Below are 26,182 nucleotides of genomic sequence, written 5' to 3'. Positions count from 1 at the left end.
ATTTGAAATCAAGTCCTCCTGACTCCAGGCTCAGCACTCTATCCACTGCACCATCTAACAGCCTCAAGAATAGACGGCTTGGGGATGATTTTCTATAAATACAGCAAAGATCACTAGATGCTTCCTGCATCTTATGGTAGGGGACTTACTGATAGTGCGAGTCATTATCCCAGTTTGTGTTTCTTGGCCTTGAAATAGGCTGTCACTGAAAAAATTTTGAGACTTGAATATAGATCCTAATTCTAAGTATAGGTACACAGCAATTCACTGACCTATATTCTGATAAACACTAGGCTGGAAGCCTCCTAAGAGATGGATTGTGACTTCAAACAAATAGATGTTCAGCATGTGTTACCAGCTGAGAATGACCAATGCAAATACAAGTATCATTTCCCATAGTCCCCACGGGTCAGAAACCTCAGTTATACTTAATAATGGGACAAAGGTAATCTCTCATATGAAGTAAGCAGGTCTGTTGACATAAGAGAGTATGGAACTGGAACTTCCTTTGGAGAGTGTGCCAGTGGTGGAAATGAATTTGTGGTTTAGGGAAGGGAGGCATCAAGGTGACTATCAAAGGAGAGAACCTGGGGCTGGAACCTAAAGGCATTGCTTTCTACATGTAGGTGGCAGGGGTGGAGTGCAGCCCCTTAGTGGATAGATACATCTCTGCAGAAAAGTGAGATCCATCCAGTACAAAGGAAAGGAGAGAAAAGAAGAGGGAGGGGAGGAGAAGGGTGTGCAATGCTAATGAATTTCCTGGTCAGTTTCAGATGAACTCAGGGTTTGGAGAAATTTCTGCCAACCATCACCTTTAGGGGTAAAGCAGAGGGAGAGTAGTATAAAAAGTGGTAGAGAAAGAGAGAGCAGAGATAGTGAGTCCTACTCCAAGTTGGAAGAATGAAACAAAATGAAAACCACCAAAAAAGTGATATGAGTGCTATTGCCCATCCCTTTTCCCCATGACCCAGCCTATTATTGCCCTCCTTCATTCTCCCTGGTCCTTGATGACCTATTTCTCACTCTCTGATCATGATAATTATACTTTTGATCCTCATGTTCTCCTACTAATGCTTTGAATGGCTTCTCTATTGGCAAAAGCTCCCACCAATTCGTTCTACTTAGATTGACCATGGATGCCTGACAGCTGGCTCAGTACCAGGGGGGAGGATCTCACCTGCAGGCACCGCTACTGTTGAGGAAGGGCAAATGTTAGATACCTGCCACAAACACCAAGTGTGATGAGAATTAGATCTACTCAAAGTCTACTCATCCATGGTGTTGAAAACCCTTCATGATGACCTCGGATATCTGACCCAAGGGAACTCTCTAGTGTGGAGTAGTGGGTTCTACTGGTTCCAGGCAACAGAGCAGGTGTATAATTGTTTGAACGGTACCTGGTGGGTTTGTACAAAGTCTGACCTATTCAAGCTGCTTCCCTAGGTGAGCAAAAGTGGCAGAAAAGTTCTTATTTTCTTCCTCTACAGGAAGAGAACTTGGATCTGACCCCTTATAGACTGGAAACAGCATTATTTAACCCGAGCTGTCCACAGTTCTGCATCAAAATATGTCAATGGGTCCAAAGAAACCTTCTCTCAGGGAAAACAGGAAGATTGAAGGTTCAGATCCGAAGAGTGGAGGGTCTGGAGGTCTTGGTGAGGCCAAAGTACAGAGTTTGGAGTTGCCAGGTAGAGGGATGCACACAGGACAAATGGAAGTGCAAGGACCATAGACCTTAGGAGGTCGGCAGCTTCAACTCCTAGTACCAGAGAAAAATGCCAGTTATCCATGGAAGAAAAGGTTTCCAGGCAGATTTGTGAATTACCCTTAAATTTGAGACCAGATATCCCATGACCTTTTTGTATATTTGAGGGTGAAGACACCCCAGAATTTTGGGAAGAATGGCTGTACCAGCTATTCTTAATATATACCATCTTACTACAAAACTTTGCTAAAAGCTAATTGACTAATTACATTTTTTTTGGTGTGATGGCAGCTCATAAGGGATGGTGTTAGAAACAGAGAGCCTCCCACAGGCTCCATCTGGACTTCGGGTGATCATGCCCTCCCTCCCATTTCCACCAATTGTCAGAGTCGGGAGATGCAGGACAGCAGAGGGGATGCTCCACGGACCGCGTTACAATGTAAACTCCTTGAGGGCAGGACGTGCTTTCCAGTTTGCTTTGTTTCTTCAGGTTTTAGCATCGTGAGCTTAAGTGTGAATACTTGTCCGTCATTTGCTCCCTGGACCTCTGTGCCTCCAGGAGGTGCTTAATACACGTTTATTGGCTTGAGCTGAACTTCTATCGGAAGAGAAGCCTTTGTATGAAACGTAGAGAAGGCCCAAGAGATAAACTGAGGCCAGCAAGAGGAACCAATGCTAAATCCTAGGAGGTCCTATTTTGATGCGTGAAGGTATCTATAACTAGACAGCTTTTTCGGGTTCTGCTCTGGGTAGGAGAAAAAGCTTTTTAAATTGAGGTAGGGCCTGAGGTCAGCCAAACTACTACTCCCAGTGAGCCTCGCGATAACGGCGGTCGGGTATCGAGCGCCATCTTGAGAGCCGTAGTTGCAGCAACCTTCTCATTGGATGTCTCCGCGTTTCACGTGTCCTCGCCGCCTTCCCTCACTTCCTTCACTCCACCCTCCACTCCTGCCCGACCAAGGACCACTTCCTGGCGCGGTGCACGCTGGGCGTCGTAGTCCGTGGAGCTCCGAGCTCGACTACAGTTCCCAGTGGGCTTTGGCGTCGGAGGGGGCGCCTTTGTGGAGGCCTGGCGGGGCGCCCGTGGAGGGGGTTGGGAGGAAGTTCCGGTCTCCTTAGCGCTGGGTCGGTGACGGCGGCGACTGAGGAGGCGGCGACGGTGTAGCTGTCGCTGTCTCAGGTAAGGGTCCCTGGTGAGCGGAGCTGGGGCTGGGGATGGAACGTCCGGTGTTGGCCTGCCTCGGTCCCCGGCCTCCGACGTCGCGTTTGGGGGAGACGTCCGGGCCACCGACCCCTCCTCGACGGCCGCGTCGGCGGGCCTGGACAGGCCCGCGTGAACTGGCAGCCTCGGCTCGCTTGGAAACCGGAGTTGGGCAGCTTGGCCCGCCCCTCAATGGGGGGCTGTCGCTGGCCTGGTGGGGGTGGCGGCGGCGGTGGCGCCGTCGTCGTAGTGGTCGCGGTCGCCGCCGCGGGCCTCGGGGAAGCCAGGCGCGCGAGGAAGCGAGCTTACCGGCCTGGCTCGGCCACGGGCGCGGGCCGCGGCTGGCCCCCGCTGTGGGGGAAGCCGAGTCCGAGCCGGCGGGGAGTGGCGTCGCCAAGGACTCCGGCCAGATAGAATCTAGGGCGGGCGGGTTGAGGGTCCCCGGCGACCGACTGCCCCCGCTTGGGTCGCGGGCCTGTTAGGACCACCCAGAGGGTTTGGTGGTGGGTTTTTCGGGTCCTTGGTGGGGAATTTCAAACTCACTTAAAGACTCAGGATGGAGAATACTCCTGGTTACTGAGACACCCCCCGCCCCCCGTACCCGGGGGATTAAGCGTCGGCTTAGACACGTCTTTCTGTCCTTAGCTTTCTTGGGGTGCAGGAAAGATTTTAGCTTTCCTTCGATAATTTACTTCTGTTAGCATTGCTCACTGGCTGGTCAACTGCCTGCCACCCAGCCCGCACAGTCCAGGGTTTCCTTTCTATGAGTTAGGAAGTGGAGGTAGGTCTTTGGTTGGTGTCCCTGCCTCATTTTGGCTAAAGGTTCGTTTATTTTTTGCTTTTTTTTTTCCCCCTCCACGGAAGGTTAGAGCTCTACAGGACCTTATAGATGATTTTGGCAGTTGCTTTTTTTTTTTTTAATAACTCTACCACTTTGGGAAGAGTTTTAATGGAATTTTATACTATTTATAGTTACAGGCATCAGCATCTCTTCAGTTAATTTTGTTTTTTAATTCCTTGTTCTGTAAGTACTTTCCAAGAAAAAGAAAGGCAAAGATAAGCCCATAGGTTAGACTGGAAGGAACTTCAGTGATCGTCTAGTCCGAACCTCCCAATTTACAGATGGGAAAACTTATACTCAGGGAGAGGCAGTGGCTTTTGTTCTAAACTAAAAGTACTCAGCTCTTGTACTCTTTGTGGATTATGCTGTGTATCTTAGAGAACTTGTCAGGTCTAGAGTTCTAGGGCACACATAATGAGAACAGGAGACTTTTCTTTTTTTTTCTTTTTTTTTTTTTTAAGCAATTGGGATTAAGTAACTTGTTTAAGATTACATGGCCAGTTATTTTGTGTGGGTGTTAAGTATCTGAGTCTGGAACCGATCCCCAGGTCATCCCGACCCTGGGGCAGGTGCTCTTACTCGCAGAGCCACCTGTCCTCCCAGAGACTTTTCTAAAGTACATGATATCATAGATTCAATTTTGAACTTTGGTGTGCTTGGATTTATTATTTTCTTACTTCCTGTTGTGAAGTAATGCTAATTTGGAATATTTGAGTCTAACAAGCACCAAAATATGGTGATCAGAGCTGAAGGGTTGCATATTGTAGCTTAGTGGTCCAAGTAGAGGACTGATGATATTAGGTGTGTGTGACATTGGGTATAAGGTTGTTGTCACATGGGTTCAGCCTCAGCTCGATGTCCAACACAGAATGTAAATCCTTAATTGATGAAGGGTTCTGACAGTTAACTTCTCACAGTCTTTTTCTCCTATCTGTAGGATCTTAGGATGGTGTATTGCAGTTGTTGCAGATGCCAAGGATTTAGAGGTAAAAGAAGAATGTGTCAAAGAGAGGAGGGATCAGAAGGATGGGATGGCTTTTGCTAAGGAGACAGGTAGAATGGAAGAGAGTTAGGCCTTTCTCTCAGTGAGCCTTAGTTTTGGACTCTCCCTACTTTGCTGAGGAAGCTTAGAATCATAGAGTTTAGAACTGGAAGGGACTTGAGATCATTTTAGTCCAGTTGCCTTATATTGTAGATGAGAAAACTATCCCAGAAAGGTTTAGCAAGTTTATTAGTTTTTTTCAGCTCTTAGTTTCTTAATTTGTAAATGGAGAATAGTATTCATTTGAAAACCTGTGAAAATATAAAGACCATAGATAAGTTCATTTTATGGTATAATGCACTGGATATTTTATAGTGTTTGTCATGGAAGTTGTGTGGTGATTTTATGTTTCAGATTACATTTCATCCTTGTCTTTTTTTTTTTTTTTTTTGCTTTTTTGGAGGGGGGAAGGTAGGGCAGTTGGGGTTAAGTGACTTGCCCATGACTAGTTTTGTGTTAAGTGTCTGAGGCTGGACTTGAACTCAGGCCCTCCTGACTCCAGGGCCGGTGCTCTATTCATTGTGCCACCTAGCCGCCCCCTTTGTCTTTCAATATTAAGAAACACAAGTTGATATACAATAAATATTTGTCTTAAACTGTTTAATATTAATCAAGCATTTATTAAGTACCTACTGTATGCCAGGCAATATGCTAGAGTCTGGGAATACAAATGAAAAGAATGAAACAGTCCCTTCTTAAAAGGAGTTTGCATTCTAATGTGAGAGACAAGTACATATATGACTGTATATATCACCAGTCATCTTGACTTTTTTCCTGTCATTGGACTTTGATGACTCTGGAAGAAAGAGTGAGGCTGACAACTGCAGTTATACCTCACTTTAATGCAGTTCACATGAAAGTCAAGACATCATCCTTTGATATCATTGGTCCTCTTTAAAAATGAAGGACAAACAACAATATAAGAATGTGTATGTATGTGTGAATGTACTTAGATATACATATATGTACATATCTAGATATAGCCACACACACAAATCACAAAGAATTAAGTGCATTCATTATATCTGGTAATTAAATGCAAGCTAGCTTGGAAAGAAGGGTACTAGCAGTTGGGAGGGACCAAGGAAAATTATATGTAGGATGTTTGAGTTCTATCTTGAAGGAAGAGAGAAATTCTGTGAGACAGGTGAGAAAGGATTGCCTTCTAGGCATGGTGTACAAACAGCAAAGGCTTGGATATGGGAGGTGGGAGTGTTGTATATAAAGAACAAAGTGAAGACCAGAGTGTTGAAGGAGATTAATGTGTAGTGAAGCTGGACATATAGATTGGAGCCAGATTGTAAAGAACTTTAAAAACTAAATGAAAATTATATTTTGAGCCTAGTGGCAATAGGTAGCCATTGCAGTTTGAGTAGGGGAGTAATATAGTTCTGCATTCAAGGTGAGTCACTTTTGCAACAATGTGTAGATTGTACTGGAGTGAAAGGTTTGAAGCAGGGAGACCAGTTACAAGGCTGTCATTAGGCATGAGGTGATAAGTGCTTAAACTTAAACGGTAGCTTTGTAAGTGGAGAGAAGGGGTCAGATTGGAGAGATCTTGTAGGGGTAGAAATGTCAAGATCTGGCAACTGATTGTATTTTTAGAGTGAGGGACAGTGACTTCCTGATAATGGAACCTGGCAGACTAGAAGGATTGTGATGCCTTCTGTAGAAATAGGAAGTTGGAAGAAAGATGAGGTCTGTTTTGGACATGTTAATATCTATGGATATCCAGTTTGAGACATCTAATGGGCAATCAATTGGTCATCTATGACTGGATATTTAGATCTGGGAGCCATCTTTATAGAGATGACATTTAAACCAATGGAAGAGTGAAAAGGAGGAGAGCCTGTGACAGAACCTTGGGAACACCCCCAGTTAGGGTGTTCTGTAAATTGTTCAAAGTAACCTTATGATTTGTGTTTTAGAGGCTTACAGAGGAAGAAACTAAACAGGAGAGAAGTTAAATGACCAGCCAGGTTCAGCCAGCTAGTATTATTGTGTAGAGGATTGAAGGCTTGGAGCTGGAGGGGATCTTAGAGGCCAAGGCCAAACCTTTCATTTCACAGCTAAAGAAAGATGAAGTGACTTGTCCAGGGTCACACAAGGAGTAAGTTTCTGTGGTGGGATTTGAACCCAGGTTTTCCAGACTACAGTGCCATATCTTCTCTGCCATGTTCCTTCTCAAGGATACCACATTGATTGTAAGATGCTAGAGTTCTGTGTGACTTTGTGTGGTACAAACAGGTAACTATGGTCCTGAGGGAAGAATTTTCCAAGCAGTCTTTAATCTGAACAAAAGAACTTTCCCCTTCCCTATCATTCATATATTTGTGAAATCATCCCAACTCTCTGGCAATAGTTGGTTATTAGACTTTTTAGAAGATGAGCTAGATAAAAATAGCATTTTGGTTACCTATAAACATATTTCAGTTTTCTTTGTTAATTAAGGTTTCTGCTAAAAATTTATTTTACATTTTAAAGACAAAGGATTGTTTATGAAAATATGTGTTAAAAGTTAAAGTATATTTATGCTTTTAAAAAATACAACCAGTGAAGAATAATTGAGGAATATTTGACTCACATTCATAGAAAAATAATCAAATGCATAGTGGTATAGCAGAATACCTTTATAAAGGGAGCATGGTCTTTAAACAACATTTGGTTCAATTTTAATTGTCATGGTCAATTGTTTCTTCAGAAGTTTTCTATTTGATCACTTGAAATTAGCCCATAAACCTACATTTTCTTTCTGAAGAAAACTTTCTCTTTTTCATTTGTGATATTTTAAATATTATTAGAGTGCCATACCTTTAAGAATTGTATGCTTTACTCAGTCTGATTTGTTTTAGCATGTAGGAATTGTACAAGTACAGAACTTGGAATCAGGAACATCTGAGTTCAGATCCCTGGCTCTGATACTAGCTGTGTGATCCTGGGCAAGTCATTTAACCTTTCAGCCTCAGTTTTCTCATCCGTGAAATGAAAGTTAGACTTGATGGCACCTAAGGTCCCTTCCAGTTCTAAATCTATGAAGTTATCCTATGATTTTAAAATATTCTGTACCTTAGTCCCTGTCACAGGAGAAATACAATCTCTTTAACTTAACAATTGGTCATATTCTAAAAAATCACATATGGGTCAGTTTGGAATTTAGAATATATTTTCTCATTAAAAAAAACTTAGCATGGTGGTTGTTTCTTAACTAGTGCATAAAAATTTATTTTACTCCTAATATAGGTACCTGAACCATGTTTCTGTCCTACTAGTACACTAGGACAGGGGTGGGGAACCGATGTCCCTGAGGCCACATGTGATCCTCTAGGTCCTCAAGTGTGGCCCTTTGACTGAGTTCAAACTTTACAGAACAATCCCTTTTCTGGGAATCCTCCACTGTTTTCACCATGTGGGAAGGTGTCCCAGTTTAGAATTCCCTCAGCCCCAGGAATAAATAGGCACTACCCTCTTCCCATAAAAATGGTGGTCATCAAAACTTCAGAGCCTAGCCTACCCGTTGCTGCAGGAGTCTTCCAGTGTACCTTGTTGATTAATACAGCTGAGAGAGGGGAAGGGTGAAGTATCCCATTGGAGTTGTGTTGGAGGGGGATGGGATGCCATTGGGAAAGGTAGGCATAGGAAGCCTTCAGTTGATGGGGCATATGGTAGCAGTGACCATGGTAGCATTTATTACAACCCTTGGTTTGCAACTGCGTGTATAATGAGAAAAGTAATTCCTTTTATTGACAAAATATTGAAAGAAAGGCATAGAAAATATGACATCCCATTTTACTTATCTTTATGAAATATCTTTCAATTTGGTAGGGCAAAACACTGCCTTAAAAAAAGCTCTTCTCCAGTAAAATATCTCCCATGTATGGGCCAGAATCATACAGGGGTCCTTAAAAGATATAATGGATATAATTTTGACAGTTCTGATTATTAATATCAAGCAAGGCATAAAACAAGGACATGTATACTCACAGTGTTCTAGCAGAGTTCAAATGGAAGGGGGATTCCATGTAAATGGTGAGGTTCTGCAGATATTCCTGTTGGCAGAGGTAATGTCTTAATTGCAGCAAAGGCCAAGATCGTTTTGAAGTCCCCTAGTAAGAGGAATAGTCACTCAAAATAATTCCATTCATAAACCAAGAGGATGAGGAATAGCTTTTGTTCAGACATACCGTGTTTCCCCGATAATAAGACACTGTCTTAGTTTTTGGAAAGAAAAACACCAGAGGGCTTATTTTCAGGGGAGGGCTTATGTTGTCCTGCCACTGCTCTCAATGGCACCAGCAAGCAAATCACTGGGGAAGAACAGGATGACGCGCTCACTGCTGCAGCTCTGATTGGATGCAGCTCGGAGCGTGGTGTGCGTTTCACCTGGGGGGGGAACGGTGCATACAGAGGGTACCGTAATGTAGCGTGTAGTGCAGGGGATCACCTTCACTACAGTAGCAATCTCAATAGGGCTTATTTTCGAGGGAGGGCTTATTTTAGAGGAATCTTACACAGTAAGGGGAGGGCTTATTTTTGGGATAGGTCTTATTATCGGGGAAACACAGTATGATGAAGAACAGGATGGTTTGTCTCTGGGATCTTTCATGGTCCTTTTAATGGTTCCAAGCTTCTTTGAGAAAAAGTCTGTCTTGGACTTGGACTTAAAAAAAAAGATGTAAGAGGTTTGACAAGGATAGTTTTGTGTTTTTTTGCCCTTTTTTGGGGAGGGCAATTGGGGTTAAGTGACTTGCCCAAGATCACACGGCTAGTTTTTGTGTTAAGTGTCTGAGGCCTGACTTGAGCCCAGGTCTTCCTGACTCCAGGGCTGGTGCTGTATTCATTGCGCCACCTAGCCGCCCCAACAAGGACAGTTTTGACAAAAGTTTTGAACCTTTCCTAAAACACGTCAGAATGAGGAACTCATGTTAGGCCCTCTGCCAGTGTTTGCTGCCCTTGGGCACTAAGATATGCTTTGCTTCTCTCCCTAGTTGAAGAAGCTCAGAAATAAGCATGCTTTCCTTTGTTGAAAAAAACTAGATAATAGTGCAAGAGACCAGATCAAATAGTGCACTGAACACTTACATATTATAAAGATGGGAAAGGAGAGATTGAGGAAGTATGGTAGGACACCCTAAGAATTTACTTGTTTTTTTATGATAACCCTAGAGACCCCTGTATACTAACATAGCACTTGTCAATGACCAAGTTCTTTTAACTTTCCTAGTTCTTCAAAGTTTGTCTACTTGCTTATCGTTTGTTTACTTTTAGGTAAGAAGAAAGTCCTTTCTCTAGTCCTGTGCTGACTTATAAGTGATAAAGAAATGGGGTTATTTCTCTCTCCTCTCCCTATTCCTTTAGTACCCTTTCCCTTCAGGTGAAAGAAGGGAGGGTGGTTCTCTTTGTCTTTGCCTTCAATTTATTGTCAAGAAATTATAGATATGATAATTTTTAGTATTTCTTAATTTATCTAACTGTATTGACTGAATTGGTCAATTGATAAGTGAAATTGGTATAGAAAAGAGTTATAAAATCCCTAACTGGTGCAGGTACTACAAAGAAAAATAAATTGCCCCAGTCTAGTTATTTCCCTTGGATGTCTCATCGCCTTGAAAACTGGAATAATGATAGTTGACATTTGTATAGCACTTATAAGATTTTCAAAATGCTTTCCTAAGACAGCCTACTTTGGAATTATGCTTGTGTGTAAGTGCTTAATAAATATTTTAATATTAATAAAAATTCAAAATAAATTCTTATTAAATATTAGGAATTAATGGACTTGAATCATTGATTGAACTTCTAAAAATGAGGTTGTTTTCATGTAAATAGTATGTAATATATAAAGTTGGGTCTCACACAATGACTCTGCTTAAAATGGCCTTAAATAAGTGAAACTGGGATTTCAGGTTTTAGTATACTAATAATCCTGATTTTTTTTTTTTGTGTGTGTGTGTGTGTATAGGTACTATTACCAGCATTTGGTTTAAAAAATCCATTTATTGGGGCCCTCCCAACACAGGAAGAAATGTGGGGGGACCCTCGACCTGCTAACAGGACAGGCCCTTTCCGGTATGTTAATTTAAATTTTAAGATCAAGAATCTAGTCTCAATGTGTATATTTTTGGTTGCCATATAGAAAACATACAGTAACAAGCTTACTGTGCATTTTACTCTCTCATTGCCAAATTTACTATTAAACTTAACTGTTCTGCATCTTGTGTTATACTGTCATCAAATTGTTGGATTAATGAGAGAATTATTTGATGTTTATGTCCATTCTTATAATGCCAGGTTTCTCACCATCCCAGTGTAGTCCCAAATTTTGACTTCTTACAAATTGTTAGATGTTTTTGGAGAGGAACACAGGTATCATTTTCTACTTTCAGACTATTGTATTTAGCCAGAAATATGCTTTCAAGTTTCTGGCTGCTTCTAAAATGATTATGCGGCTGTAAAAAAAAAAAAACCTATAATTTTTTTCCTCCTGATATGTGTATTTTGGGGATTCTTATTTATACCATGTGCTTTTTCTGGAAAAAAATATCTGCATTACATCAAATAATTTTTTTACATGCTCTCTTAAAGTCCTTTGAAAAAAGTATTTTTATGCCCTTTTACTTTGCAAATTAAAAAATATGAGGGAAAAACTTATCGATGACATTTTACTATATTCCTTTTATATCCCAGTTTTAGCGATCATTAAATAATGGGAAACAAGACAATAACTCACAAACAAACAACACTGTAAGGTGACTAGTGTAATTATTATTACCATTAAGTAAACTGAGACTTGTGTAGATTTAAGTGAATTGTTTACAGACATAACTGTTAAGTATATTATTGGAGACAGTATTACTACTTAGATGTCCCATTGGCGTGAAATTTTTAAAAATTAAAACAGTGGTTCAGTAGCATTCAAGATAATTAAAGTATCTGTGATCTTTTTAGGAATAGTAGCTTTATTATCTGTATGTTTATCATCTAATAAAATATGGTGGAAAAGCTCCTCCTTGACCTTCAAACGAGTTAATTGCATTTATATCAGAAATATTTATTAAAGGTCCCTTGAGGCCTGAGTAGGCTGAATAGATATGCCTTTAAAAGTTTACAGTTCCAATTCCTGAACTAAAAACAGAAACCATATAACCTTATCTTCTGCTCAGTACTTATTGAGATGAGTTCAGTAAATGCTAGGTACTAGATTGAGATATATGGATCTCATAGGAAGCTTTGCCTTCTTTCCAGTGACCTTTAAGATGAAGGTGGTGTAAGTTTTTTTTCCCCATTTTCTTTCAGTTAAGCTGGTTTTAGATCCAAAGGACAGATTGCTTTAACTTTGTAATAGGAATCTTATATTTTGATATATTTATACTTATAGGACATTATTTTGCAAGTTGGATTATTCCCAAGTAAATTGCTTAATTAAGGTCATTGTGGATTAGTTACTACTCAGAGCTGTTGAGTATGTTTATGTTGCATCATTCAGCTTATTCCCTATATTTGTAAATATAGTCTAGTTTTTATTCCTTTACCTCATGTTAACTGACTTAAATTTTAATTTAACAGATGAGGAAACTGAGGCTCATGTAGGTTTAAATGACTTGCCCACAGTCACATTGCTAGTAAGTACTAGTAGCTAGAGCTGAACTAGAATGAAGATATAATATTTAGTCTATATTGAATTCCTATTATTGGATTAATTTTGTCAGAAAGAGCACCTAATACATTTCAAAAAAATGTGCTATGTGTTTTCATTTGCTACAGTGTAATTAATATGTCACTTAATAAGTATGACAGCTCTCTTCAAGTGAGATTAAGTGTCAGGTAGTAGATAGAAAACTGGCCTCAGAATTGTTAGGAAGACCTGGCTCCAGGTCCTGACTGTGACTCTTAATGGCTCTCTGACCCAGGGCAAGTCACTTAACTTTTTAGTCCCCTAGGCAACTCTGTAAGACAGTAACTTGGAAAGCAGGTCCTGATCTGCTTTCAGTACCCATAAAATTCCAGTTCCAATCCCCCGAAATTTAAAGTGGCTGTTATTATATAAACCATAAAGATTTGATTTAACTTCAGTGTAATATTAGTAGAAGCTTTGAGTAGCCAATGCATTTTCCTCAACGATTGTTGCATTTGGGGCTACTGTTCTGATTTTCAGATTAAAGCAAGTGAAAGTCCCACAACAGTGCCATCACAACGGAGAGTTCTTTATGAGTCAACTGTTTCTGTCCTAATGATGGCTTGGAAACATTGTTGCTTTGAAAAGTTTTTAATAAGTGTTTTCTCTTGTACCAGATGATTTAAAGAACTTAATGGCTGTTTGCATTGTAGGTGGGGTGAGGAGAGCCAAGTCATATTTGAGAACTCAAGGCTTTTGTTTTGCCATATAGCAATTGGCCCTTTGACTTTCCTCATTTTTGATTTGCCAAAACCTAACTCTACGTTCAGATCATAGGGTAGGGGAAAAAGGAGTAGGGTAGGTTTGAAAAGCTAAGTTCAGCAGAGTTTCATCTCAAGTCCTGCTAACTGGGGATGATTTTTAGCATCATTCATTTTTAACAAATTTCATTACAAGTGTAGAATTTGATATAAAGAGTTTAACTTGGAGTACCATGAATGCATTATGGTGGTATTAGCTATTCTGTAATACCTATTGATAATTTAGGCAGTAAATAAACTCAGGCAAGGATTGTTTAGGTACACTTTGAATTGACATGTAGCTATGAGAAGTAGACCACTGACAGAACCTACTTTAAATAAAAAACTTCTAATATATATGAGTCATCATGTTGGCCTTGGAATTCTAGCTTCCCTGGCTGTAGGAAATGGAAAATTATATAGCATGTTACCATTGCTAGCTTATCTGGTATTGCGGATTTTCCCTGTTGCAGGCCTGGGTGAAAGCTTTTTCTGCAGCAGTCATGTTGAAAACGTTGTGTTGACTTCCCTCGTATCCTGAAATGGGAGCATAAAAGTTTACTCCACCACTTCGTCTTAAAATATCAAAACATTGCTGTTTTCTGCAAATCTAGGACATTGTTACAGAACTCTGCAAAAAAAAAATTTTTTTTTTTTTTGGTTTACGGAAGAATGTGCTGTGATTAGAGAAGAATATGCTGGTGTGTAGATTGCAAACTCTGGACAATATGAATAACACTGTCTTTGTTTCTACAGTGGGAGCCAAGAAGAAAGGTTTGCTCCCGGGTGGAACAGGGATTATCCTCCTCCCCTTAAGAGTCATGCTCAAGAAAGACACTCTGGCAACTTTCCTGGCAGAGATTCACTTCCCTTTGATTTCCAGGGGCATACGGGGCCTCCCAATCCTCCCTTTGCAAATGTAGAGGATCATTCTTTCAGCTATGGAGCTAGAGATGGACCACATGCTGACTATCGAGTTGGGGAGGGGCCCGGACGTGATTTCATGGGGGGGGATTTCCCTTCTGATTTCCAGAACAGAGATTCTCCACAGTTGGATTTCAGAGGTAGAGAGATACACCCAGGAGATTTTCGAGATAGGGAAGGACCACCTATGGACTATAGAGGTGGGGATGGTACTTCTATGGATTATCGAGGTAGAGAGGCATCCCATATGAACTATCGAGATAGGGAAGCACATGCTGTTGACTTCAGGGGTAGAGATGGGCCTCCTCCTGATTTTAGGGGCCGGGGTACATATGATTTAGATTTTAGAGGCCGGGATGGGTCCCACTCAGATTTTCGGGGCAGAGATATATCTGATTTGGATTTCAGGGGCAGGGATCAGTCCCATTCAGATTTTAGAAATAGGGATATGCCAGATATGGACTTTAGGGGAAAGGATGGATCGCAAATGGACTTTAGGGGTAGGGGCTCAGGCACTGCTGATCTAGACTTTAGGGACAGGGATACACCATCTTCAGATTTCAGAGGTAGACATCGATCTAGGACTGATCAGGATTTTAGGGGCAGAGAAATGGCTCCCCATATGGAATTTACAGATAGGGAGATGCCCCCCATGGATCCAAATATTTTGGATTTCATTCAGCCCTCTACACAAGATAGAGAACGATCTGGCATAAATGTAAACAAGAGAGAAGAGTCTGCCCATGACCATGCAGGAACAGAAAGACCTCCTTTTGGCATCCAGAAGGGGGAGTTTCAGCATTCAGAGACAAGAGCAAGAGAAGGAGACTCTCATGGTTTGGGCCTTGAAAATGAGTCTCCTTTAGACTTTCGGAACAACCAGCGCCCTCTTCAGGACCAAGATAAAACACCTCAAGTTTTTACCAACAAACAGCCACTTTCTGGAGGTGAACAACAAAGACCAGATTCTGGTCTTGCATTTAAAGAAGAAGAGGGTCTGGATTTCCTTGGCCGCCAAGATACTGATTATAGAAACATGGAGTACCGTGATGTGGATCACCGGGTTCCAGGGAACCAGATGTTTGACTATAGCCATAACAAATCTTTTCCAGAGGGAAAAATTGTCAAAGATTCCCGGCAGGACCTTCAGGTATGTGAATGGAATACAGTTAGGGGTAAAGTACCTTGTTTTTTCCTTTGTTATTGTTATCCTATAGAAAAGAGGAGACTAGTGTTCTGAAAGAATGGCCTTAGGATACCTATCTATATATACTCTTTCATAATATATTTTGAACCATTTAGAAACATTTATGTAATATAAATCTCTAGAGAAAGTGCATTAGAATGTCACAAACTCTGAATTCATTTTAGCTAGTCTGCATGGTTTAATTTGATAATATGGTAGCCTTCTAAATTTTATGTTAGAAAAACTAGTATGGTTGTTATTAACTTCTCTATATTTGTTTTGTTTTCCAAAGAAAACAGTTCAGCCAAAAATACTCTTTTTGTTATAGGAATGGTTATTTAAGGCATTTATTCATAAAATTCCCATCTTAACTGGACTTCCTCAGGGTGTGAGTTTATTAGACACTTGTTCTAGCATTTATGTAATCTAATAATTTGAAACCCAATTTCTCTGGGACTATCATGGTTGCTTCTCATGTTCTGATATGGAGCAACCCATTTTGTGTGATGAGGCCTTTTGTCTTTAATCCTCTGAATACCTGATGACACTCTGTGATTCTTGTATTGTGTCTTTCAGCCATATTTTTTGTAATTGAAATAGTTTTCATTCTATTCAAGGACCAGGATTATAGGACTGGCCCAACTGAGGAGAAGCCAAGCAGGCTTATTCGACTAGGAGGGGTACCTGAAAATGCAACAAAAGAAGATGTGAGTATAATTCTTAAAGATAACTACTAAGCTAGTGTCTTTGGATAATAGAGTTCATGGAGGGGAGTAAGGTATAAGAAGACTAGAAAAGTAGGAAGGAACCAGGTTAAGAAGGGCTTTAAAAGATAGAAAATTTTACACTTGATCTTTGAGGTAATAGAGAATTTATTGAATTATTGGGGTGACGTGGTCAGAAGTGTGCTTTAGGAAGATCAGTTTGACAACTGAGGGGAGGATAGATTGGGAGTAGGGAGAGACTTGAGGTAGGAGACCAGCTGGCAGGCCATTGGAATAGTCTAAGTATGAAGTGATGATGGTTTGTGCTAGGGTGGTGGCAATGTCAGAGGACAAAGAAGGGGTATATATGAGTGAATTTATGAAAGTAGGATCTTCAGAACTTAACAACTATTCAGATATGTGGAATGAAAGAGTGAGGAGTTGGGAATGACAATAGGTTGTGAGCCTGGGTGTCTGAGAAGAGGATAGTATCCTCTACAGTAATAGGGAAATTGGAAGAGAGGAGTGTTTTGGAGGAAAGATCATGAGTTCAGTTTTGGACATACTGATTCTAAGATGTCTGAGAGACATCTGATTAGAGGACTGGGATTTGAATCTAGGCCCTCTGACTCTAAAATCAATGCTCTTTCCACTTGGAAATGGTAGGCAGTTAGCCTGTTTGTTTCATTATGTGCCATGTGTTTAAGTATATATTTCTATATGTCTATAATATGTATCTGTATTCAATATTCACATTGAAAAAATAACTGTGAAATGTTGATATTGTCTATAGAATATTGCAATACCATATATATGGTATAAAAACAAATTGCTGTGTGACATGATTTAGTTTTATTTATTAATATATTTTATGAATATGTTTTGTTCTTATGTTACTGAGATTTCCCCAAATTTTCCCCCTTTCCCTTTCCCAGCCAATCATCCCTTATATCAAAGACTTAAAAAAAAAAAAGAAGAGGAGAAAAGATTCATCAAAACATATCAGTACATTGAAAAAAAATCTGACATGCAATATTCCTCACCTGGGTCCATTCCCTTCCTTCCTGTTTTCCTGTAGAGGAGTAGAGGGAACTGTCTTTTAATAGCTCTTTGGAGGGGAACTTTTTTTTTTTTAATAATAATTTATTATTATTATTATTATTTGCTTTTTGGAGGGGGGGGAAGGTAAGACAATTGGGGTTAAATGACTTGCCCAAGGTCACACGGCCACTAAGTGTTAAGTGTCTGAGTCTGGATTTGAACTCAGGTCCTCCTGACTCCAGGGCTGGTGTTCTAGTCACTGCGCCACCTAGCTGCCCCCTTTAATAATAATTTTCCAACGTTCATTTTCTTTTGTTTCATGGAAGTGGTTCTTTCCATTATGCTATTGTAGCCATCAGGTAGATTGTTTTCCATTCTCTGTTTATTTCACTTTGCATCGATTCGTAAAAGTCTTTTCGTGCTTTTTTTGGTATTTTCATTGTGTTCATCATCATTTCATCATCATGTTCATTACTTCTTATAGCATAGTAATAGTCCTTTATATTGGTATACCACTATTTAGCCATTCCCAAATCAGTAGACATCTGCTTTGCTTTTGGTTCTTTGGTACTACCGCAAAAAGTACTGCTTATAAATATTTTGTCATATATGGAGCTTTTCTTTTATAAATGACCTCCCTTGAGTATATACTCAAGGAATACACACACACACACACTCTCTCTCTCTCTCTCTCTCTTTCTCTCTCGTATATACTCCTTTGAATATGTACTTAACAGTGGAATCCCCGGGTCATTGAATATGGAAATTTTTAGTCTTCGTTTTGCTTAATTCCAGATTCCTTTTTGAAGTGGTTATACCTCTTCATAGCTCTGCCCACAGCAACTTGGTGTGCCTGTTTTCTACAACCCATCTAGCACTGATTCTTCTCATCTTTGCTAATTTTCTGTGTGAGGTGAAGCCCAAAGGTTATTTTTTTAATTTTCATTTCTTATTATGGATTTGATTTATAACTTCAGTTATGTGAATTTAGTTCTTTTTTAAATAGTATTTTATTTTTTCTAATTACACGTAAAGGCAAATTTTAGCATTCATTTAAAAATTTTGAGTTGCAAATTTTCTTCCTCCCTCCCTCCTTCACCTTTTTATGTTCTCCCACCTTCACCTCTCCTCTTGCTAAGTTGGGCAGTTTGATATAGGTTATATATGTACAATCATGTAAAACATTTCTATATTAGTCATGTTGTGAAAGAAGAAACAGACCAAAAGAAAAAAATCACACAAAAAAAATGAAAATAATATGCTTTAATCGGCAGTCAGATTCCATCATTTCTTTGTCTGCGTGTGAATAATATTTTTCCTCATGAGTCTTTTGGAATTGTCTTGAATCACTGTATTGCTGGGAATAGCAAAGTCATTCATAGGTGATCATCATACAGTATTGCTATTACTGTTTAAAATTTTCTCCTGGTTCTGCTCACTTTACTTTGCATCACTTCATGTAAGTAAGTCCAGTTCTTTTTGAAATCTATCTGCTTGTCATTTCTTATAGCACAGTAGTATTCTGTTACATTCATATACCCCAACTCGTTCAGCCATTCTCCAGTTGATGGGCATCCCCTCAGTTTCCAGTTCTTTGCTACCACAAAAAGAGCTTCTATATATATTTTTGTACATGTGTGTCCTTTTCCCTTTTTTTTTTTTTAATCTCTTTGGGATGTAGACCTAGTAATGGTGTTGCTGGGTCAGAGGGTATGCACAATTTGATTGCCCTTGGAGCATAGTTCCAAATTACTCTTCATAATGGTTGAATCTTGTAACCTTTGACCTTGTGACATGACTTTTTAGTTAAAGAAGAGAAATTATTTCCTTTAGCTTTCCCTTCCTTCTTTTCTCAGTGTACCAGATGTATTTGATGACTTTTTTTTCCAGCAGGAAGGATAAGTTTTTGTGCTTCTATATGACTTTTTGCATAGAAATTTCACGATTAGGAGATGGATTTTTTTTTTAACTGGCTTGGTTTGTGTCCTTGATTATAATTTTCATTAAGGTGATTCCTCTACTGTTATAGAGGGATGCAGATTGTAGTTAATCCAAACATGTTTACTAATCATCTCAAAGCCATTAGATGCTCATGAAAATAGTAGGTAAGATTGCATATTCATAGGCTACTTTATGTGTGTGTAGTATGGAGATGATGAGTTGACTTCTAAGAGCTGAGGCTCTTATCTTCAATAGAAAAAGATAAGGTTCTTGTTTCTGAGAGCAGAGCTGATGAAACTTTCACAGGTTACTAAAAAATTCTGATAAAATATACTTGAAAAATTTTTATTTTTTATTAGTATTTAAATTTTTTTTTGTTCTAAACTTAAATATCAAGTAAGATGAGCAAATCCATGTACAAAGCAGAACAGAAAAAAGGATTGCTTATGAAGCTATGGATCTGAATTACATATAGCTTGGTTCTCCAATCATCCAACAAATTCAACATATTATCAAAGCTGCCCTGCTCTCCTTCCTTTGATTTTCTCTGCAATTTTAAAATGTTTCAGTCACCCCTTTCTCTCCTTAATTTTGGTAATCCTGTAGCAAGGCCTTCTCTCCCTCCCCCTCAAACTGAAAGAAATAAAAGCAAAACTCTTGTATTAAATATGCATTGCCAGTCAAAACAAATCCCTACATTGGTCATGTCTGAAAATATGTCTCTTTCTGTACCTTAAATTCATCACCTCCATGTCAGGTGGGTTCTCTGAAACACCATCCCTTTTGTCATTTCTTAGGGTTCAATAATATTCCATAACATCGCCATACCACAATTTGTTTAGCCCAGTTGATGGCACTCCCTTAGATTCCAGTTCTTTGCCATCATAAAAATTGCTGTTATACTTTTTTTTTGTGCAGAAGGTCATTGATCTCTTGTGGATATAGCCCTAGTAGTGGTATTGCTTAGTTAAGACTATGTACAATGTAATAACTTTTTGTGTATAATGTCAAATTGCCTTTTGAGTATGACTAGGACAGTTCACAATTCCACCAACAGTGTATATTCTTGTGCCCATTTTCCCTTAGCATCTCCAAGTGTCATTTTCTTCTTTTGCCAATCTGGTGGGTTGAAGTAAAACTTCAGAACAATTTCAGAGTGGTTTTAATTTCTTTTTCTTTATTTGTGATTTGGAGCATTTTTTCTTATGTGTGTTGATAGCTTGGATTTCTTCCCTTGAGAACTGTCTATTTATACCATTTATCTTTTGGGGGAGAAAATTGTAAATGATGTCAAACATCAAGTGTATTTTTTAAATACTTTTGAAAGAGGCAGTTTTCTTTGTGTCTGTTTTTTAAAAAATTCACTAGAAAGTAGTTATTTGCTTTTAGTTTTAGAAGTCAAAAAAGAATAGGGAAAATGTAATGTCTTATACATTAAAGATATTTAGGTATAATTTTTAAAAACATTCTTTTAAATTATCTCCTAATTGCTCTAATAAATTTGCCTTTCTGTGTTTCTCTGGCCTCTTTTTTTGTATTTCAAAGTTTCTATCAGTTTTAATTTCATTAGAAATGCTTGAAAGATTTTTTATTCTATTAAAGGTCCATTTTTTTCTTGGATTATATTCAGCTTTTCAGAGTTATTCTTGCTTGTAAACCTGTCTCTGCCTTTTGGAATATCATGTTCTTGTTTATAGAAACAAGGAGAATAAATCCTGTTTATAGTAGAAACTGTTAGATCATATATGATCCTGATCCTGACTAGTACTTCTTGGTATGTGAACTGCTCCTTTCTGGTTGTTTGCAGTAATTTTTTTTGGGGGGTGGGGTGGATATGAGAGTTTTAGATTTGACAACTGTGACATTTCAGGGACTTTTCTCTGTAGCTGCTTTTAGGAGATGAGTGGTCTATCCCTTCTACCTTCACTTTGCTTTCTTTTTCTAATAGATCTGGGCTGTTTGGATTTATGATTTCTTGAAACATGGTGTCCGTTTTAAAAAATTTTTTAGGCTTCAATCATAGTTTTCATGGAGCTCAATGTTTTAAAAATTATTTCCTTGACATGTTTTTCAGGCCAGTTGTTTTTCGCATCAGATATCTTATATTTTCTTCTATTTTTTTTTTTTTTAGTCTTTTGATTTTGTTTCTTCTTGTGTCAGTGTCACTGATTTATTTGGCCTATTTTAGTTTTCAGTGATTCCATTTCTAGGGTAATGTTTACTACATCCTCCTTTAAACTACTCTCCTTTCAATTCTTATCTCTTGCTTTATTTCTTTTGGATATTCATGTAAACTCTGTAGAAAATCAATTTTTTTCTTTGTACTTCTGTTTGTAGTCACATATTTTTTCTCATTTTGGGGCATTTTTAGATTTGTAATAACTTTTGATGTTGTTCAGTGTTTAACTTACTCATCTCTCAAACTTTAGTTGGGAATTTGTGCCAGGGTCATCCCTTTCCCCCATGCTATGTTTTTAGATGAAGTATTTGACTCTACTTGGTCTTCCCCTAGCCTCCTGAGTTCCTGTGCTGATCTCCAGCTCCTAATGTTAGTCCTCCATTTAGATCTTTGTGTTTCAGCGTGTTGGAGCTTCAGAGCCCTCTCTGGCATCTCAGGATAGAGTGTTAAGGACCCCTTGACCTGGGCTGTCTCTCTGAGCACTGCTCACTTCCATTATCTGACACTTTCAAGGTCCCTACCTTGCTGCTTTCTTAACCATCCTAGGTCTTTCTCAGAGCAGCCTTCTGCTTTTGCTTCTAGCTGTACACATATTCATTGACCCATCTGTGGTCATATTTGTAGGCTACTCTACATTTGTGTCAGTTGGCCCCTTTTTCTATTGTCTGTGAATCGACTTTTGCAATTCTGGGGTAGACGTCCCTTTCTGTAGTTTCTCTTGATTATAATTTAGTTGGTTGCAAACTTTAGGGTTTTGCTATGGTAGATATGTAGAAACTAGATGGTCTGCCATCTTGGGCAGAAGTTGGGAGGTTCATTTTCTCAATTCTTCTACACACCCAGGTTTGGTCATTATAATTAAACAAATCAGTTTTGTTTTATTCCTTTTGTTTACATTGTTGTGGTCCATGTTTATTTTATTGCTGGTTTTATTCACTCTTCATCAGTTCATGTAAATCTTCCTATTCCTCTGAATTCTTCATATTTGTTATTTTTTATGGTACAGTAATATTGCATTATATTTATATACCATAAATTGTATAGTATTCCCCAGCTGATAGGGCATCTACTTTGTTTCCACTTCTGTGCTACCACAAAAAGTGCTGCTATGAATATTTTGGTGTATTTGTTACCTTTCTGTCTTTGGCCCCTTTGGGTATATATACTTGCAAGGCAGGAATATCTCAGGCATATGTAATACACATATTCAAAGTGTATGAACATTTTAATCATTTTCTTAGAATAATTCTAATTTGTTTTCAAGAATAATAGAATTCATAGCCTCACAAAGAAGATATTAATATATCTGTCTTCTACAGTGTTCAGTAATTATTATTTTCATCTTTTGTCACTTTTGCTAATTTTTGGGGTGGAATGTCAAGAGTTGTTTTGATTATTGACAGCTTTCATAGTCTAGTGAGGAAAGGGCTGGTCTTGGAACCTGGAAGATCTGCCTCAGACATTGCCTGTCTCCATGAAGTTGGACAGATTATGTAACCAACCCCTCTGAACCTCAGCTCTTATATCAAATGAGGGAACTGGACTCCAATGTCCTGTCCTATTTCTAGGATCTATTATCAGCGATTTAGAAAAATCTTACATGTAGTTGTTAATAGTTTGCAATTCTTCTTTTGAGAACTTTGTTCATATCCTTTGAACATTTGTTAGATAAATCATCATCATGATTTTATTTATACCCATGATTTCTTTTTGCAGATTCTTAATGCTTTTCGGACTTCTGATGGGATTCCTGTGAAAGACTTGCAGCTAAAAGATTATAGCTCAGGTGAGGGTTTTTCCTATGTGCACTTGTGTTTTGGCATATGAAAATCTTTGACCATACTGCTTCTCAGTATTCTAACTTATTAATCTTTCTCAAGAAATCACAAATGCTATGACCAGGACCCTCTGTCAGTTCATATGGTGTATTCCCTCAAATATCAGTCTGGTTTAGTGGTAGTTGGGCTTCTTTGCTCCCAAAAGAATTATCTATCCTTGAATTATTTATGCATCATCCATGTCTAATGAGAATATGTGAAAGTAAAACATAAATTTAATATTGTAAATATTTGTCTCTGACAACATTTAATGCAGTCTAAGTTGTTATCTAAGCCTTAGGATGTGACATAACTTTGAAGTAGGTTTGATTTTTTAAAAAAGTTTATAGGAACCACATAGTTCATTAAACTTATAAATGCTTAATTATTTTTATTAGTAAATTTCAAAGCATAATATACTTATTCCTTATTTCTCAAAAGATTATAGAATACTTTGCCATATAAAAATTTCCGTTAAACTGAATCAAGGTGAGGTTTCAGCTTTACAGAGAGACTTTTAAAAACTAGTGGTTCATTTTATGAATTGTAGACCTTTGTACAATCCTATATCTCTGTAATCACTTTATATATATATATAAAACTCTTACTGACTTTTACATATGTGTATATATATATAAAACTTTGTTTTCTTTCAAGATGTCACATGAATATAAATTGAACTTAAAGTATATCTTGAGACTATTTAGAGTATCAAAAATGGTTAAAATTAGGTAACATCTTTTTGTAATGAGGAAGACATAAAAATGTCAAATGCCTAGTGGGCTGGGTTAAACAGACCTTAATTTAGTCAATTTAGACTTCCATTATCTTGATGACTAATATTATAGGACTCTATAGTAGACACTTTTTTTTTTAATTCAACATTAAAGGTGTCTTATTTTAAATGTAATCACTTGACAGAACTTGGAATTTGCATAATTGTTAAAAATAAAGCATTAATTCAATTTATACAACCCAGTTTATAATTTAGGAATTTTCAGCTTAAGTATATTTTATCAGAAGGCACCATATATTGGGAACATCTGATATCACAACCTTACATTATTAGACATTGTGAATATCTAAGCAGAAAATGAAAGGAAGCTAGTTCTGGCCTATATTGTGTGGTGTCTGGTGATCCCTTTGCTTGGGAGAAATTTTGAAAAAGGATCTGTGTTTAAAGGGGATAGTGATAGTAGGGAAAATGCTACAAAAAGCACTTTTAGTACTAAAACATTCCACATATCCTTGGTCTGACCATCAGTTTTTTTCTTATAAAATGTTTTCAGTTCAGTTTATTAGATTTTATATTTAGTAGCTTAAATTTAATTTTGTTATGTAAATCAATGGGAAAAATGGATTTGCTTTACAGAAACTTACCTTGCAGCCTGATTTTCTGGAATATATCTCCTTTCTACCCAAGGAATACTGTATACCCAAGGAATCTGTAGGTGGAGTTGTATTACAAGGAAGAAATGATATGGGGGTTGTAAAGATGTTGAAGGATTTTATGCGTCTAGTTTGAATTTCAGATAGTTTACCAGCAAAGAAATATTTCTCTGATATAATTTGAAAATCCATACTCTAGTTTTTAAGTTTGGAAATCTTAGAATTTCCTATGAATGGAAAAAAAATTGTCCTTTCTACCCCCCATTGCATATAAAAAAAAAATTTTAGACTGAAGTTATCTCCCCAAAACTGTGGTTTCTCACGTATAATAACTTTCCATGCTTTAAAAATTCTTCATCTTTGGGATAGCTAAGGAAATACATTTTTCCTTTTTTTTTTTTTTTTGGTAAGAACAACAACTGCACGGTCATTTCTCGAACAACTATCTTGGTTCTAAATGTATAGTTCGATTCTTAAAATGCTGACTGAGGAGCATTTGTTCTGGCAGACATAACAGAATTAGTTAAATTCATACTTCATTTTTCCTTGTTAGTTCTCTATCACCTTGACTTTAGTCTTGTTACTTTCAGTGTTGAAAGTTCAAGAATGTAGTGTTGATTTTTTTTAACTTTACATGTTCATCTCATTCTCTTTTGAATTAGCAATGTTTGTCAAGAAAATCTTTATATTGTCACTTAGGAGTGGTTCGTTGTTGGTTCCAATGAACAAAATTTTAAAAATGAATGCCAGTCCTTGAAAAGATTTGAGTCTTATCCAAAGGCATCACAAAGACTAGCTAGCTCTTCTGTGTCTTGAATTAGACAAGTGTTCTGAGAAATTTATATGATTGTAAGACCATGCTTGCATCTGTTTTTCTTTGGGAAAATAATAGTGCCCTCAAATGAAAACATCTTTCAGTTTTCTTCAGGCACAGAAGCTTAGATGGTAAAAAGAGAACATGCAGCTATTACTAGCTCAGAATTGATGTTTTCTACAAGAGGGATAAAATTATTGCTTGATTGAAGCAATGGGGATGAAAATCCATAAACTGTAAAAGAGAGATTCTTGCTTATAATAGGTTCACTCCCTAAAGAAGAAGGTTCTTAACTTGTTAACTGTTTCAATATAATTAGTTTCTCATTTAAAAAATCATCCTGAGAGGGGGTCCATAGGTTTTATCAGACTGCTGAAGGAATCCATCCACAAAATGGTTAAGAGCCCACTTCTGAAATAATTAAGAGCATCTAGTGGTGAAATTAATGAAGCTCATTAAAAAGCGGAAGTAGAAAAGTAGAAAAAAAATAGGGTATTGCGTACTTCTCACTTTGGCCATGGGAGAGGTGGCATCTTTTCTGTTCTGTTTTAGAGAAGAGACGCTAGAGCAGCCAGTAGAATTACCTGGTTTGTATAATTTGGTTTCTTGACTACCTCCTTCACAAAAACTTGAAAAATAGAACAATCCCAAATGTGTTGAGTGATATTCTTGTGTTTAGTACTGATAGAAAGCTAATGGCAGTCCACTCTCTGTGTGATCATGTTACTTTAATCTCAACACAACGGAGTACATCTAGTATATTGAATGAAAACATTTGTGAACTGGAATGGTTTAAATAATACTTTGAGTCATTGAAGTTCTTATAATGAAAGTGCATTGAAAAAGGGAGACTTTTGGAGAATTTTAATATATTTAATTAGAATAATCATAGTGTTGTTTTTTGTGCTGTTTATAGACATGCATAATAGATATTTCTTGAAAGTTAGAAGATTATTCTAGACCTTGCTTTATGAGGAAAACATAAT

General features: G+C 38.0%; 1 protein-coding gene across 3 annotated transcripts in view; it reads left to right on the top strand.

Moving 5' to 3' along the window:
* The first annotated feature begins 2,710 nt into the window (after positions 1-2,710).
* Positions 2,711-26,182, top strand: part of RBM6 (RNA binding motif protein 6) — a 104,903-nt gene continuing 81,431 nt past the window's right edge. For 2 of the 3 annotated variants that reach the window (XM_069095682.1, XM_069095681.1), the window contains exons 1-5: positions 2,711-2,885; positions 10,749-10,855; positions 13,958-15,275; positions 15,929-16,018; positions 22,893-22,962. In XM_069095682.1, coding sequence (XP_068951783.1) covers positions 10,812-10,855; positions 13,958-15,275; positions 15,929-16,018; positions 22,893-22,962 — 1,522 coding nt within the window. In that variant the 5' untranslated portion in view covers positions 2,711-2,885; positions 10,749-10,811. Of the gene's footprint in view, positions 2,886-10,748; positions 10,856-13,674; positions 15,276-15,928; positions 16,019-22,892; positions 22,963-26,182 lie in introns of all 3 variants that reach the window. The other variant, XM_069095683.1, reaches the window with a different exon arrangement.

The sequence above is a fragment of the Petaurus breviceps genome, unplaced genomic scaffold (assembly GCF_028583685.1).
Source record: "Petaurus breviceps papuanus isolate PSGF00001 unplaced genomic scaffold, PetGlider_PUasm1.0 227, whole genome shotgun sequence".
Taxonomy (NCBI): Eukaryota; Metazoa; Chordata; class Mammalia; order Diprotodontia; family Petauridae; genus Petaurus; species Petaurus breviceps.
Note: the sequence above shows the minus strand (reverse complement) of the source record. Positions and strands in the feature narration are given on the sequence as shown.